We start from the raw sequence: 16,899 nt of genomic DNA on the forward strand, positions 1-16,899 counted from the left end.
ACAGTTTCAATTTTATGATGTGTACCAAACAGTGCTTCATGTGTACAAAACAAATGGATGTACAATCTCCAATGTTTTACTAGAAAATGTCTGAAAAATAGTAAATTCTTGAGCACATAATGCACATGATGAATTAATTAACCCTCTTTGAAACATGATGCGGTAGAGATGAGGATTCATATCCTGATTTTCCAGATGAGAAAATGGAAAAGAAAGGAAGTTATCCAGCCATGGTCATAATGCCGGGAGAAGAGGGAATCTCAGAGTCCTGACTTTTAACCCAGCCCGTCCACAGTGCTCTCTCTCAGCTGGCTCTATCCCCATCTGAAGACTGATTTTTTTTTAAGAGAATGGAAGCTAGGATTCACCATCTTCTAGGTAGGCAACACCAAACATGCATACAGGTATAAATGCATGTGTGTTTGCTGAAATAACAGTGATGGTGTTTGGAACTTGTAGAATTGTCACAAAAAGTCTAAGCTGAAAAGGCATTTTAAAAGTATCTAGTTTAACTCCCTTATTTTACAGACAGGGAAAACTGAGGTCCAAAGGGGGAAAATTTCTTATCCAATGTCACACAACTAAATCCCCTCTGAGCCCCTACCCTGATCATGGATATCACCTTCCTTTGACTTCCTGGTCTTTTTGATAACATCTAACATGCCTTCCCCTTTCACCTCCCCACTCATCCCACCCACCCACCACTAACTGATTCTCTACATGCCTGTTTCAAATCCACAGACCATCCACTCAAATGTGCTTACACACACACACACACACACACATACACAAACACATTCTTTCGCTAAGTTTCCATCAAGCAGATTTTAGTGGTTTTTACCCCCTTGACCTATTACCATTATTTTTTAATCTCAAAATATTCAGATCCTTCCCTGACTATCCTCACCATCACCCCGAACTCCCAGCATTACTGACAACGAGAAAATGTGGGGCTCTCTTCTCTTCTTCCTCCTCAACAGGAAAACCTGGCTAGATTACAATTGTCTGTGTGCTGAGCCTTGCACCAATGACAGCATTAAAGCTTCATGGTTTATGAGCTACCAAAGCTAGAAATGGATTTCTGTCTGACGTGCCAGGCTTTTAAGTCTTGTACCTGTGCCCAGTCCAGAGATTTCTGAAACCATGAATAAAGTGGTAATCAACACTCTGAATACTCCATCTGAACTTACTGACAATGACAGACAAATGAGGAAGAAAAGATTTGTGCTCCCACTCCCTCCAAGACAGGTGGAATTCCAAGTTTCAACAAGGCAGATTCACAATCACCTTCAGAAAGGCCATTTGAGCAATAAAGACACATTGTAAAAAAAAAAAATCAATAAATGTTCTCTGCAGGTAATAAGACAGCCCCTTGCCTTCAAATAGATATAATAATGGCAGTAAACTGCAGCCACCAAGCTTTACAGATGGGAGGTGAAAGAAAACACCAATAAGGGTTTTTTTTGCTTTGTTTCATGTTTTTTCTTAAACCACATTCTCCTGTCCCTCAAAGGGCTCAGGACTGAACCTGGGGTTCACATTCCAAAGGAACCAATGGGCTCCATAGTTTTGTAACGAATCCACTGGAAATTTTAATATTTCAAGCAGTTGAGAGCATTTGGCTCCATGAGTTCATAGAGTCTCATTTTCTCAAATAAAATATCACCAAGTTTCCCTAACAAGTGATTCTAGGGACTGAAGAATTTTGAGACCTTGATGGATTTCCAAGTGCTCAGTAATGAGTGGTTACCCCTCCCCCCAGCTTCCTTGTTCTCAAATAGTACAAGATCCACATAATAGCAGAGCTGCTCCCAGGCAGCCCTGCCAGCTGCCCTTCTGCCTGCCTCCCTCCTTCAGCCCTAACTTCCTCAGAAAGCTCCCATGTGGAATAGTTATGACAGAAAAATCTTCCCTTTCACAATATGGTTGATCATTCCCACTGTTTTCCAAAAGCAACAATATCATGACCCAGATTTGTAAAACCCAAAGGCAGCATCAAATACGATCTAATCTATCTGACTATTGAATTTGCTTTTTGCTTGCTTTCTTGAACTCTTTTCCCATCTAATATGGCTGCTATTACTGTGGTGCCTGGGCTTGCTGACACATTAGCTCTAGATGGGTGCTGTGGTTCATTCTCTGCTCTATAGATAGGGCCTACCTGATGACAAGATATGGGGAAGAGACAGGTTCTCACTGGAGAAGTTGGGGTGATCTGAAGTCTTTGGAGCTACTCCTCATTTCATTTTCTGACAGCCATTCTTTTGCGAGTACGCTTAAGAAAGGAAGACACTGCTCTCTGTCTCTTTCCAAACTGCCTACGCCTAGGCACTGGCGCCCTGGACTTCATACTGTCCAGTGTAAGCAGTAGCAATGTGCCACTCAAAGCTATGGGTGGGACATGCAGCATATTTTCATTAATACTAAATGCTAGCTGTCTCCTTGTTGCCTGGGGGATTGGAAGAAAACAAAATAGCTTTCCATTTTATAGGTATTCCTGCCATCTGGTTAAAATGGTGAAAAGGCTATCAATAGGGAGACCAGTTAAAGGGCCCACACTTTCTACCTTTTCTCTAGATGCCAAGAACTCTATGGTGCTTCTGCTGTCCTCTGGTGGGTGTCATCATATTCCTGCTGAAAGGTGTGGCCTATATACCTGCCACTTTCAAGACTGCCCTCAGGGATTGTAGCCTTTATATAAGGAAAAGCTGTCTGCTTTGATTCTGACTTGGAACTCAAAACTTTTAGGCCAGTGAGAAGGAAGAAAAAGGTCTTGGCAGGAAGTACTTCCTTTGTGGAAAATGGAGGCAGGAGTAAATAGTGGTGTTTAGCAAATGGGTCTGCTCCAAGAGCAGAGCATCTCTGTCTAGAAACTGTTCATCAACGTCCCTTTGAGAAGAAAGCTCTTAGTACAGGATGCGGAATGAAGTGGATGGGTAGGAGGCTTAAGCCCAGGGAGATTGGGAAGGAAGGATGCACTAGTATATATAGGAGGTCTGGAAGTGTGAGTTCCTGCTGTAAGATGCAGCCTGAGCTCCTCTGGGGGCTAAGCAGACATTAATTGTTTTAAGCTAAATAATACTAAGGAGCCAGGGTTTGAGCCCACTTAGCCAAATATAAGATTCAACTTAGCTTACGGTTCTGGACCAATGGACAGGGCCTGAGGGCAAGTCTCTGGAGAGAATAAAAATGTTTCATCACTTTGGGTCCTTATCTACCTAGGAGCTATTAATGCAAAGAGGCCCCAAGGATGCAGCAGCAGGAGGGAGCAGGTGCATAGACTGATGGTCTGCTGAACAGTGAGAACACTTCCTTTCTGGGGCCGAGACCAGAAAGCCTTCACGAAGGAACAGTTTCGTATTCACCGCAGAGAACAGGCTGGGTATTCGGTTGGGGTTTCTCCACTTCTAACCTCTCTAATAAGGACAATTTTTTCCCTCACTAGGCAGGAGAATGGAACACAAGCAAGGAGGAAATTAAATCTTTTCAAATCATTAATTTTTCTTTCATTCCTAGGACCCACCAAGCTCCAAGCACCAGCTGGGACCACCTTCATTGCCTACCTTGCCTATACTACCAAGGCTGCCAAAGCCAGGGGACCAGCAAGTATGGAAACTGACTTTTTTTTAAGGCTCTTAGGTTCTTTGAACCAGCCCTGCCCGTTACCTTGTCTCAGAGATAATAAAATCCTGGGTCCTGATAGACTGGTGTCTCTTTTTAGAATATAAAGGAGAAAGGGAAACAGAAGTTAGTGTCCAAGACCCTTTACCTTCAGCGGCTCTTTTAAAGAAGACTTTGCAGCTTCCACAAGTGAGAGCTCCATAGTGACAGCCAGAAGCTTCATCCCCACAAATCAGGCAGGTCTTCTGTGGTGGAAAGTAATAGTCGATGGGCGGAACATGGTCCTTGGTAGTCTCCAAACTGAAAAGACCCGAGAGGAAAAATGCAACACATGTCAGTACTTGACAGAAACAGGAGGGTAGAAGTCTGAAGTCTTCAGCAGTAAAGTGCACGTGTAAATTATTATTTATTGCTTAACTGAGTCAGGGTGGAGCTGAATTTTCCTTGGACTTCTCCTAGGGATTATGTTTGTAGGGTTTCCTGTCATGTGGACAGAGCCCTTTTGGATTCTGCGAAAGGATGTGAGAAGTTCTCTGGAATCAGCCAATCTCATAGGCTATGTCTACATGAGGGAAGGATGAAGGCAGAAACTTGAGGTTAAGGTCTTTAACTTAAGTTGTTGGTCAGGAAACAATTTCAGAGTAACTAAATGGTATGAACTCAGCCCTAAGACTTTACCTTATCCAAAGGGAGACCTATGGCAAAACCAGACTAAGCATCAAAGCACTTTGATGTGCTTTGCTCTAGTTCTCTGAGCCTCACTCTCATCTGTAAGTAGGAATAATTATCACCCATCTTACCGAGCTGTGTGAGTGGAGGTATGAATTAAACAAAAGTATAAAAAGCTCTTGAAATGAATACAGAAGTGAGGGATCATGATTAGTATTATCATACCATTCTTCTTTGGTCTTTTTTTCCATTCCCTCACTTTCTTTAGGAGTCTATCTAGATCACATGTAAATCCCCCACCCACATTCTATAACATAAATTAGCAGAATCCCTCTGCCAGATTTTATTGTGAAATGATGCACAATGATGCTGGGAATCTTTCAGGCAACCATCTCAACACTTAGCCATTAGAATACTCAGGTTCCTTGGGCTAGGATGGAGCTTCACAGGTCACCTAGTTTAACCGCCTGTCTCCAAGAGGATCTGTGTCTGTGTCCTTCCAAGTGGACTGAAGGAGAGGGCCAGAAAGCCAATCCTAAAACCTTAATGGAAAGGTAGCTCTTAGTCTCCCATGGTAATTAATTCAAGTTTAAACAAATGGAACATGGTTTGTACTACCCAAAGGTCAACTTTTTTTCTCTTCTATGCCCTAAGTCTAATCATTAAACAAAACGTAAGTGACTTCTTGGGTAAATCTGCCACAGATAGGTTACAACTGCATATTTTCTCATCCAAAGGAATGCAGCCAGCGTTTTTATAAATACTTCTTTCTCACTAAGCAAAGAAGGAAGGAAAATAAGCCTGTTCACTGTGTTGGGTGATTTCAACTCCTCAAAACAATTTTGTGAGACATTTTTTTCTCATTATTATATCAGATGAAGAAAGTCAGATTCAGAGAAGAAAAGCTCAAAACTATTTGACCCAAGCCCAGGACTCTCTAACTCCAAATTTAACACAATTTCCATTACCCTATTGTCTTCTCAGTACTCACCTTCATTTTTTACCCATGGCTCTTTGGTTATCATACTCAGCACAGTCATCAGAATCCCAAAAGAGCATGAAAGGTTATCCTCCTCTCAATGCTCAGTGAGCAGCCCTGGCAGGGCAAGACCAAGAAGGCTTTCACGCAGGCTACACTTGACAAGCACTTTATCTCTAAGACACAAATCTTAGCTTTTATTCATATCCCAAGTACAACAGAAAGCACTCAGAAAGTTCTGCTCATATGCAAACCCAGCAGCCGATTATGGCAGCCTATCTCTTCTCCCCATAATCCTTCCCTTTCCTACCTTAACTGGAAAGCCAGCAGGAGTCTGTCCACCAAACCAAGACTAGGAGGGCCACAAGTTCCACAGGAAAAGAGCTCATTTTCCATAAACAAATGGGTCAAAAGCTAAGAATGTCATTCCTTTGGCTAAAAATGTCATTTCCTTGGGTAAAAATTGTGCCCCCATCCTTATTCATGAAACAAGGAGAAGACGCAGAGGGTTTTTGCTGTTGTTTATTTGTTTGTTTTTAAGTGTCTTAATCTTCTTCTTACATTTTATGACCTCTGTGACTAATACAGTTAAAATCTAAAGGACATGTATTAAGGCACTTTATGTACCAAGCTATTTCAAATATACCATCTCATTTAATCTTTATAACAACCCTGCCAGGTAGTTCTGTATCATCCCTATATTGTAGGAGAGGAAGCTGATGCTCAGGAAAATTAAGTAAACTTGTTCAAGATCACTCCTCTAGTAAGTGGAAATGCCAGGTTACCATCCGAGGTAAGTCTGACTACAAAGTGTGGATTTGTAACCAACGGCTAGCCATGTTATGAGACTGAAGGTCTAGATTAGATAGGTTGATTCAACTCAACTCCTAGCACCTGGCCCTATGGACCAGGTACAGGGCTAAGTGCTTGGGATATAGTGATGATCAAGATATTATCCTTGCCTCTAAGCAACATGCTATTTAGTAGAGAAGAAAGACAGGAAGCAAAGAACTGTAAAATAACATAGTAGATGATATAATAAAGTAGAGTGCATGTTGCTACAAATGAGAAAGTACCTCAAAGACTGAAATGCATTTTGAAAGGTATAAAGGTATATATGTGTATATATGAATGAAATGATGATGGTAATGACAGTAATTATTATTATATGATTGAAGAGTAAATATTAGATAAACAAAATGAGAACCTGCATAAAGTAAATAAGTGGTCTTTTTGGAAAGAGCCTTTAAAAATAGAAATTTTCATCCATAATAAAATTTAAAATACAACACAAATTATTTAAAATAATCTAATTAATCAAATGTATAATCAATACTTAAAGACTGTAGAAAGTCATCATTTTATTTATTAGATATGAATTTAATAAAATACACCTCACACAAAAATAGCTATAAAGTAGGTGGAAGAGTAGGAGAAACAATGAAGGCAATTTTAGAATTTGAATTTTTCCTAATTACAACCCACTTTGGCTAGAGGCCTGAGATATTTCCTGACCTTACCAGGCCAGTCTCTGCCTACCTCCTCCCTCCTCTCTCTGGCAAAATGATTTGGACAGGATTCCCACTGACCCTGGCCTAGTGTGAACAAAGGGCACATTGCAGTGACTCATGGACTGATTGATCTTCTAGCACTGGAAATGAGGATTGAAACTTCAGTCCCTCTCCCAGGTTTGTATTCTAGAGAAACTTGTGCACATTTGTACAAGGAAGCATATACAGAAATGGAAATACCAGCTTTGTTTATAGAAGCAGAAATGATAAACATCCACTGAGAGGAGGAAGGATAAATAAATTATATCATACTCATTCAATAAAGTACAATTCAGCAATGACAAGGAAGAGAATATATCTACAAATAGGCGAATCTCACAAGCTAACGTTGCATAAAAGACAATTCATAATAGCATACATACAATATGGTTCCATTACATGGAGTTTGGAAAGAAGCAAAAGTAAACAATATGTAATTTGGGAATATATATATGAAAAGACATAAAAATGCCAGGGAGTGATAAACCCCGAATATAGAACAGTGGTTGTCCCTGAGGGGAGGCTGTGGGGTAATGATATAAGGAAGGAAGATACAAACTGATTTATGCATTAATTAAAAATATTTATTAAGCACCTGCTACATACCTGGCACCATTCTAGGTCCTGGGGTTAGTTAAACTAGTAAACAAAAAATAGTGTTAATGTTCTCATTCCTTAATCAGGGTTCATGAGTGTTTGTTTTATTATTATGCTGTATAAGTAACTTGCATGTTACATGTTTATTGTATGGTTATAACAGAACACAATAAAAAAATTAAAAGAAAAACCTCAGGAGTTTCTAACATCTCCCTACATAAAATTCTAACTGCAAGCACAGCAGAGGTTTGCTTTGAGAATAAGTAAGTGCAGAATTTGCATGCAACATTGTGTTTTTTACCACCTCCCCTGTGTTATGTGCTCACTTATTATCCCAATGCTGGGCATTCAGTTTTATGAAGTCTGAAGCAAAAGCCCTGCCACATAGCATGGAAGTTTTCCAAACAAGAACATAACTTGCTATTCTCCAATGGTTTCACAATTAATTAAATAAAAGTGGTTTACTAGAAGCTATAGGCTTACAAATGCCGGCTCAATAATGAGGAAGTTGGGTTCAGAAACCCTAGGCACCCAGCTGTAATCTCACTCTCTCTCTCTCTCTCCCCTGATCTCTCTCTGTCTCCCTCTCTTTCTTTCTCTGTTTCTCTGTCTCTCATACTTGAGGATACTTTAGATAACTTAAGGGGTCTGGCTAATTTAAGCAAGTCCCTCAGTGATTGTGGAACCAGGATGAATTGTAAAAGTCACAGATCAGTTTTCCCTGTTTAGGAGAGAATGTAAACTCAGCAGGGCTTTTGAGCCAGCCAGACCTGGGTTAATATCTTGCCTCCACCACTGAACCTTGGGCCCAGTAATTAGGCTCTCTGAGATCAACTTGCCTAGTCTGGAGAGTGGGGATATTTTCTACCCTTGAGGGCTTTTGTGAGAACTACATTGAATAACAAATGTTAAGCCCTTGACTCTATGCCTGCAACATGGTAGCTGCATTATAAGTCTAGGATGCCATTACCTTTTGTCTTACCATAAAAAAGGAAAATGCCTTATAGTCTTAAAATAGAAAAGACCATCCTTCTTGGCTATATAGTATTCTTAGGGAAAGGTAAATATAGGTGGAGAGAGAAGGAAAAAAGGCTAGATGTGTAAAAGTATAACATTTTTATACATACCTCTGTACTTTTCAAACAAAAAAGGATTTAGGAAACCACCAAACATCTTTACAGAACATCATATTTTTCCTGATGTTGAGTAATTTAAAAAAATATATTTTTATTAATCACATTGTGGAATATAATGAAGACTTTACATAAATTTTTAAGATAAAAATCAAAGAGTTCAAAGTTATTTTCTCCTCATAGATCACTTGTGCCTACTTCTTTGGGGGTATAAAGAGTATTTCAGTAAAAAAATTGACAAAGTAATGACATAAGACTTGTATCTACTTTTCCCCTGACAGCCTGAGATTCTAAATTTGATAACTGTCTGTCCAAGAAGAGAATCATGTTTTTTTTAAAAAAGTATTACCCGAGCTTATGTCATATCTCTCCAATTCTCTTTAATAACGCCTTTTGTTGAAGTGGGAAGGTATACAGGTACAACATCTGGTTTTCATGGTCATCTCTGCCACTTTCTAACAGAATGACCTTGAACAAGTCATTTTGCTTAAATTTCTTCACATGCAAAATGCATAAACAAATATAGAACTCACAAGAATGCTATGAAGATTCAGTGAGATTCTGGAGGTAAAGCAGCTCACACCATTGCTGAGAAGTAAGTTGGGATTTTGAGAGAGATGGCCTTGAATCCATGGAAAGTATTACAATCTTAACAATACTAAATCTTCTCACAGCAGGACCCAACTCCACACACCAGCTAGTCAGCACCAGCACCAGACTCTTGGGGTCACAGAGGCAGCTGCATGAGGGTCCAGCCATCCCCATCCACAGACCAGCACCAGCCCTGGGACACAACAGGATCTGAAGCCAGCTATACCAGGGCCAAGCCCCGCCCACCAGGGGGCTGGCATCAGCCCCAGGAACCCTTGGGCCACACAGCCAGCTGAGTCAGGACCCAGCCCCACCCACCATCAAGCCGCTGCACAAGGGATGGCCTGGCAGCCAACCAGGCTGGGAACCAACCCCACCTACCAGCATTCCCACAGTAGTCAGCCCTGCCACAAAAGAAGGGCACATGCATGCACAAGGGGGCACCTTCAGAGCATATATCTCTGGTGAACAGAGGGCAGTGTGCTGCTGGGCCTCATAGAACATCCACTATATAATGTCACTTCTCCAAGACTGTGAAATGTAACTGATCTGCCTAATAAGTAGAAATAAAAGCAGAAAATTAGGCAAAATGAGGAGACATAGGACTATATTCCAAACAAAGGAACAGGACAAAACCTCAGAAAATGAACTAAATGAAATGGAGATATGCAATACATCCAATAAAGAGTTCAAGTTAATGATCATAAGGATGCTCAATGAACTTGGGAGAAGAATGGATGAACAGAATTTTAACAAGGAGATAGAAAGTATAAGAACCAAACAGAGCTGAAGAATACAATAATTGAAATAAATAATACACTAGAAGGAATCAACCGTAGATAAGGTGATACAGAGGAATGGATCAGCAAGCTGGAATACAGAGTAGTGAAAATCACCCAGGCTGAAGAGAAAAAATAATAATTTAAATGAGAACAATTTAAGAGACATATGGGACAACATCAAGTGTACTACAATTCATATTATAGGGATCCCAGAAGGAGAAGACAGAGGGAAAGGGGCAGATAACTTATTTGAAGAAATAATACCTGAAAACTTCCCTAACTAGGGAAAAGAAACAGACATCAAGGTCCAGAAAGCACAAAGAGTCCCAAACAAGATGAACCTCAAAAGGTCCACACCAAGGCAGACAAATAAAATGGCAATAGTTAAAGAGAATCTTAAAAGCAACAAGAGAAATAAACAATTAGAAAGACTAACAAGACTATCAGCTCACTTTTCAGCAGGAAATTTGCAGGTCAGAAGGGAATGGCAAGATATATTAAAAGTGATGAAAGGGAAAAACATACAACAAAGAATATTCTCCCCAACAAGGTTATCATTCAGATTTAAAGGAGAGATAAAAAGTTTCACTAACAAAAAGAAGTGAAAAGAGTTTACTACCACTAAATCCACACTGCAAGAAAAGACCATTACTAGAAATATGAAAAGTATGTGATAAAAGATTTCATTGGTAAAGGCAAAGATACAGTGAAGGTAATAGATTAGCCACATATAAAACTGGTACCAAGATTAAAAGACAAAAGTAATAAAATCATCTATATCTATCCACAATAGGTAGTTAAAGAATACACAAAACAAAAAGATGTAAAATATGATATCAAAAACATCAAATGTTTGGGGGGTGATAAAAATGTAGGGTTGTTAGAATGCATTCAAACTTAAGAGATGATCAACATCAAATCGTTATCATTATATATATATATATATATATATATATATATATATATATATATATATATAACATAAGGAACACATGCAAAAAAGAGAAATTCGAACATAACACTAAAGAAAGTCATCAAATCAAAAAGGAAGACAGAGGAAGAAGAAAAAAAGTGCAAAAAACACCAAAAAACAATTAACAAAAGGGCAATGAGTAAATAATTACTTTAAATGTAAATGGACTACATGCTCCAGTCAAAAGACATAGAGAGAATGAATGCATCAAAAAAAAATAAGACCCATATATATGCTGCCTACAGTAGACTCACTTCAGATTGAAAGACACACACAGACTGGAAGTGAAGGGACAGAAAAAGGTATTCCATGCAAATGAAATGAAAAGAAAGCTAAAGTACCAATACTTATATCAAACAAAATAGATATTTAAAAAATATAACAAGAGATGACTAAGAACATTAAATAATGATAAAGGGATTAATTGAACAATAAAATATAACAATAGTAAATATATATGCACCCAACAAAAGAGCACCTAAATACATAAAGCAAATATTAACAAACATAAAGGGAAAAACTGATAGTAACACAATAATAGTAGAGGGATTTGACACCCCATGTATATCAATGAAAATATCATCCAGACAGAAAATCAGTAAGGAAACACAGGCCTGAAAGTACACATTAGATCAGATGGACTTAATAGATCTATATAGAACATTTCATCCAAAAGCAGTAGAATATACTTTCTTTTTAAGGGCACATGGAACATTCTCCAGGATAGATCACATGCTAGGCCAAAAAACAAGCTCAATAAATTACGAATACTGAAATCATATCAAGAATCTTTTCTGACCACAACAGAATGAGGCTAGAAATCAACAAGAAAAAAAAATACTGGAAAAAACACAAACACATGGAGGCTAAAAATATGCTACTAAACAAACAAAGGGTCACTGAAGAAATCAAAGAGGAAATAAAAAATACCTGAAGAAAAATGAAAACACAATGATCCAAGATCAACAGGATGCAGCAAAAGCATTTTGTAGAGGAAATTTTATAGTGATAAAGATAGAAGCCTATCTCACAAAAACAAGAAAAATATCAAATAAACAACCAAAACTTATACCTAAAAGTCCTAGAAAAGGAAGAACAAACAAAACCCAAAATTAATAGAAGGAAAGAAATAATAAAGGACAGAACAGAAATAAATAAAATAGAGATAAAAAGACAAAAGAAGATATCAATGAAAGAAAGAAATGGCTTTTTGAAAAGATAAATAAATTTGATAAACCTTTAGCCAGACTTATCAAAAAAGAAGTAGAGGGCTTCCCTGGTGGCACAGTGGTTGGGAGTCCGCCTGCCGATGCAGGGGACACGGGTTCGTGCCCCGGTCCGGGAAGATCCCACGTGCCGTGGAGCGGCTGGGCCCGTGAGCCATGGCTGCTGAGCCTGTGTGTCTGGAGCCTGTGCTCCACAGCGGGAGAGGCCACAACAGTGAGAGGCCCATGTAACTCAAAAAAAAAAAAAAGAAAGAAAAGAAGTAGAGAGGACTCACATTAATAAAATCAGAAGTGAAAGAAAAGTTACAACTGACACAACAAAAATACAAAGTATAATAAAAGATTACTATGTATACTTATACAAAAATAAAATGGACAAACTAGAAAAAAAGGATAGGTTCCTAGAAACATATAATTTCCCAAGACTGAATAATGAAGAAATAGAAAATATGAAGAGACCAATTAACAATAATAAAGTTGAGTCAGTAATACAAAAATCCTAACAAAGAAAATTCCGGGACCAGATGGCTTCACAGGTGAATTCTTCAAAACAGTTGAAGAAGATTTAACATCTATCCTTCTGAAACTATTCAAAAAAATAAAATGAGGAAGGAATGCTTCCAAACTCATCCTATGAGGCCAGCATCACCTGGATACCAAAACCAGACAAAGATATCACAAAAGAAGAAAATTACCTGCCAGTATCACTGATGAACATAAATGGAAGAATACTCAATAAAATATTAGCAAACAAAAGTCAACAATACATCAAAAGTATCATACACAATAATTAAGTGAGGGAATTCCCTCCCTGGTTGTCCAGTGGTTAGGACTCCATGCTCTCACTGCCGAGGGCTCGGGTTTGATCCCTGGTCAGGGAACCAAAATCCCACAAGCTGTGTGGCATGGCCAAAAAAAAAAAAAAAAAGATCAGGTGAGATTTATCCCAAGATACAGGATGGTTTGGTATCTGCAAATCAATCATTGTGATACACCACTTCAGAAACTGAAGGAAAAAAAATCATATGCTACTCTCAACAGATGTAGAGAGAGCATTTGACCAAATTCAACAATGATTTATGATTAAAAAAAGTGGATCTAGAGGGAACATACCTCAACATAATAAAGGCCATATATGACAAACCTACAGCCAACATAATACTCAATGGTGAAAAGCTAAAATATTTGCCTCTAAGATTAGGGACAAAACAAGGATGCCCACTCTTTCCTCTTTTATTCAACATAGTACTGGAATCCTGGCCACTGCAATCAGGTAAGAAAAATGGGTAAAAAGTACTCCAAGTTGGAAAAGCAAGAAATAAAGCAGTCAGTGTTTGCAGATAACATGACACTATATATAAAATGTCCTAAAGATGACACACGCACACACACTAAACACTTAGAACTAACACTAAATTCGGTAAAGTGGCAGGATAGAAAATTAAAATACAGAAATATGTTGTATTTCCATAAACTAATAACAAACTATCTGAAAGAGAAATAATAAAAAACAATCCAATCTACAATTACATTAAAAATAATAAAATATCTAGGAATAATTTTAACCAAGCCTGAAAGACTTGTATACTGAAAACTAAAAGATACTGATGAAATAAGTTGAAGTCAACACAAAAAAATGGAAAGATATACCGTGCTCAGGAATTGGAAGAATTAATATTGTTAATGAGCATACTCCCAAGGCAATATACAATTTCAAAACAATCCCTATCAATATACCAATGGCATTTTACACAGAACTAGAAAATATAATTCTAAACTTTCTATGGAAACACAAAAGACCCTAAATAGCCAAAACAGTCTTGGGAAAGAAGAACAAAGCTGTAGATATCATGCTCTGTAATTTCATACTATACTCCAAAGCTACAGTAATCAAAACAGTATGGTATTGGATCAGTGAAACAGAATAGAGAGCCCACAAATAAACCCACACTTCTATGGTCAATTGATGGAGGCAAAGGAGGCAAGAATACACAATGGGGAAAAGATAGCCTCTTCAATAAACAGTGTTGGGGAAACTGGATAGCTATAGGCAAAAAAATCAAATTGGACTACATTCTCACACCATATACAAAAGTAAACTCAAAATGGATTAAAGACTTAAATGTAAGATGTGAAATAACAAAATCCTGCATGAAAACAGGCAGTATGCTCTTTGACATCAGTCTTAGCATTATATTTTTTATATAGCTCTTCAAGTAAGAGAAACAAAAGCGAAAATAAACAAATGAGAACAAATGGTATCAAACTACAGAGCTTTTGCACATCGACTGAAACTATCAAAAAAATGAAAAGGTAGCTTATTGAGTGAAAGAAAATATTTGCAAATGATATGTCTGACAAGGCGTTAATATCCAAAATATACAAAGAACTCACACAACTCAACATAAAAAAAAACACAACCCAATTAAAAATGGGCAGAAGACCTCAGTAGACAATTTTCCAGAGAAGACAAACAGATTGCCAACTGTCACAGGAAAAGATGCTCAGCATCACTAATCATCAGGGAAATGCAAATCAAAATCACAATGAGACACCACCTCACACCTGTCAGAATGGCTACCACCAAAAATACAACAAAAAACAACTGTTGACAAGGATGTGGAGGAAAGAGACTCCTTGTGCACTGTTGGTGGGAATGTATTTTGGTGCATCCGCTAGGCAAAACAATGCGGAGGTTCATCAAAAAATTAAAAATAGAACTGCCATCCAATCCAGCAATTCACTTCTGTATATTTACCCAAAGAAAACAAAAATACCAATTCAAAAAGATATATGTACCCTGTGTTCATTGCAGCATTATTTACTATAGTCAAGATATGGAAGTAATCTAAGTACCCATCCATAGATGAATGGATAAAGAATATATGGTATACAACCACACACACCACAGTGGAATATTACTCAGCCATTAAAAAATGAAATCTTGCTATTCCTGACAGCATGAATGGATCTAGAGGGCATTATGCTATGTGAAATAAGTCAGATAGAGAAAGACAAATTCTGCTTGTTTTCACTTATATGTGGAATATAAAAGACAAGAAAGGGACTTCCTTGGTGGCCCAGTGGGTATGACTCCATGCTCCCAAGGCAGGGTCCTGGGTTCAATCCCTGGTCAGTGAAGTAGATCCCACATGCATGCTGCAACTAAGAGTCCACATGCCACAACTAAGAAGTCTGCATGCTGCAACTAAGAAGCCAGCATGCCACAACTAAAAATCCTATGTGCTGCAACTAAGACTCAGTGCAGTCAAAATAAATAAATAAATATTTAAAAATAAATAAACAAAACTTAGAAAAAGTGTAGTCCTTGGCTATAAAACTAAATAAATAAATAACAAGAAAAACAAACAAGAAAAACAAAACAAAAAATTACTTATAAAGAGAAGAAACATGTGGTTCCCAGATGAATGGGTGTTGGGGGATGAGGGGAAAGGTGAAGGGGTTGAGAGGATCCAAACCTCCAGTAATATGATAAATAAGTCACAACAATGTAATATGCAGTATAAATAATTTAACAATTTTGTATGGGACAGATGGTTACTAGACATCATGGTGATCATTTCACAATATATACAAATGTCAAATCATTATGTAATACACTTGAAACTATATTAACTATATTTTAATAAAAATAAAATAAAGCATTAAATCTTTAGATCAATGAACATAGAATATTATTAAATTGATTTTCACCTTAAATTTATTTCCATAGTGTTTTATAATTTTTTTCGTAATTGAAGTATAGTTGATTTACAATATTATATTACTTTCAGCTGCACAGCATAGTGATTCAGCATTTTTGAAAATTATTCTCTGTTATAGGTTATTACAAGGTAATGGCTATAATTTGCTGTGCTTTACAAATCCTTGTTGCTTATCTACTAAACACAGTAGTTTGTATTAGTTAATCACATGCTACTCATTTGTCCCTCCCCTCTTTGGTTACCACACTTTTGTTTTCTATACCTGTGAGTCTGTTTCTGTTTTGCATATACATTCATTTATATTATGTTTTAGATTCCATGTATAAGTGATATCATACAGTATTTGTCTTCCTTTGTCAGACTTATTTCACTAAGCATAATGTATTCTAGGTCCATTCATGTTGCTGCAAATGGCAGAATTTCATTCTTTTTTATTGCTGAATAATATTCCATTGTGTGTGTGTATGTGTGTGTGTATGTGTGTGTGTGTGTATCACATCTTCTTAACCCAACCATCTATTGATGGGCACTTGGGTTGCTTCCATGTTTTGGCTATTGTAAATAGTGATGCTATGAACAGTGGGATGCATGCTCCTTTTCAAATAACTTTTTTTCATTTTTTCTGGATATATACCCAGGAGTGGAATTTCTGAATCATGTGGTAGTTCTATTTTTAGTTTTTTGAGGAAATTCCACATTGTTTTCCATAGGAGCAGCACCAATTTACATTCCCACCAACAGTGTACAGGATTCTTTTTTCTCCCCATCCTCTCCAACATTTGTTATTTGTAGGCTTTTAGATGAATGGTCATTCTGACAGGTCTGAGGTGATATCTCGTTGTTTTGATATGCATTCCTTTAATAATTAACAATTTTGAGCATCTTTTCATGTGTCTGTTAGCCACTTGTATTTCTTCTTTGGAAGAATGTGTATTCAGGTCTTTTGCACATTTTTTATTGGGCTGTTTGTTTGATATTGAGTTGTATGAGCTGTTTATTTACTTTGGATATTAAGCCCTTGCTGGTCACAACATTTGTAAATATTTTCTCCCA

The 16,899-nt window shown here is 37.6% G+C and overlaps 1 protein-coding gene across 1 annotated transcript in view; it reads right to left on the reverse strand.

The window, feature by feature from the left end:
• AR (androgen receptor) overlaps positions 1–16,899 on the reverse strand; it is a 184,689-nt gene that overhangs the window by 77,506 nt on the left and 90,284 nt on the right. The window contains exon 2 of the mRNA XM_081222444.1: positions 3,770–3,921. Coding sequence (XP_081078570.1) covers positions 3,770–3,921 — 152 coding nt within the window. The remainder of the gene's footprint in view (positions 1–3,769; positions 3,922–16,899) is intronic.

The sequence above is a fragment of the Mesoplodon bidens genome (genome assembly GCF_964165515.1).
Source record: "Mesoplodon bidens genome assembly, chromosome: X".
NCBI lineage: Eukaryota > Metazoa > Chordata > Mammalia > Artiodactyla > Ziphiidae > Mesoplodon > Mesoplodon bidens.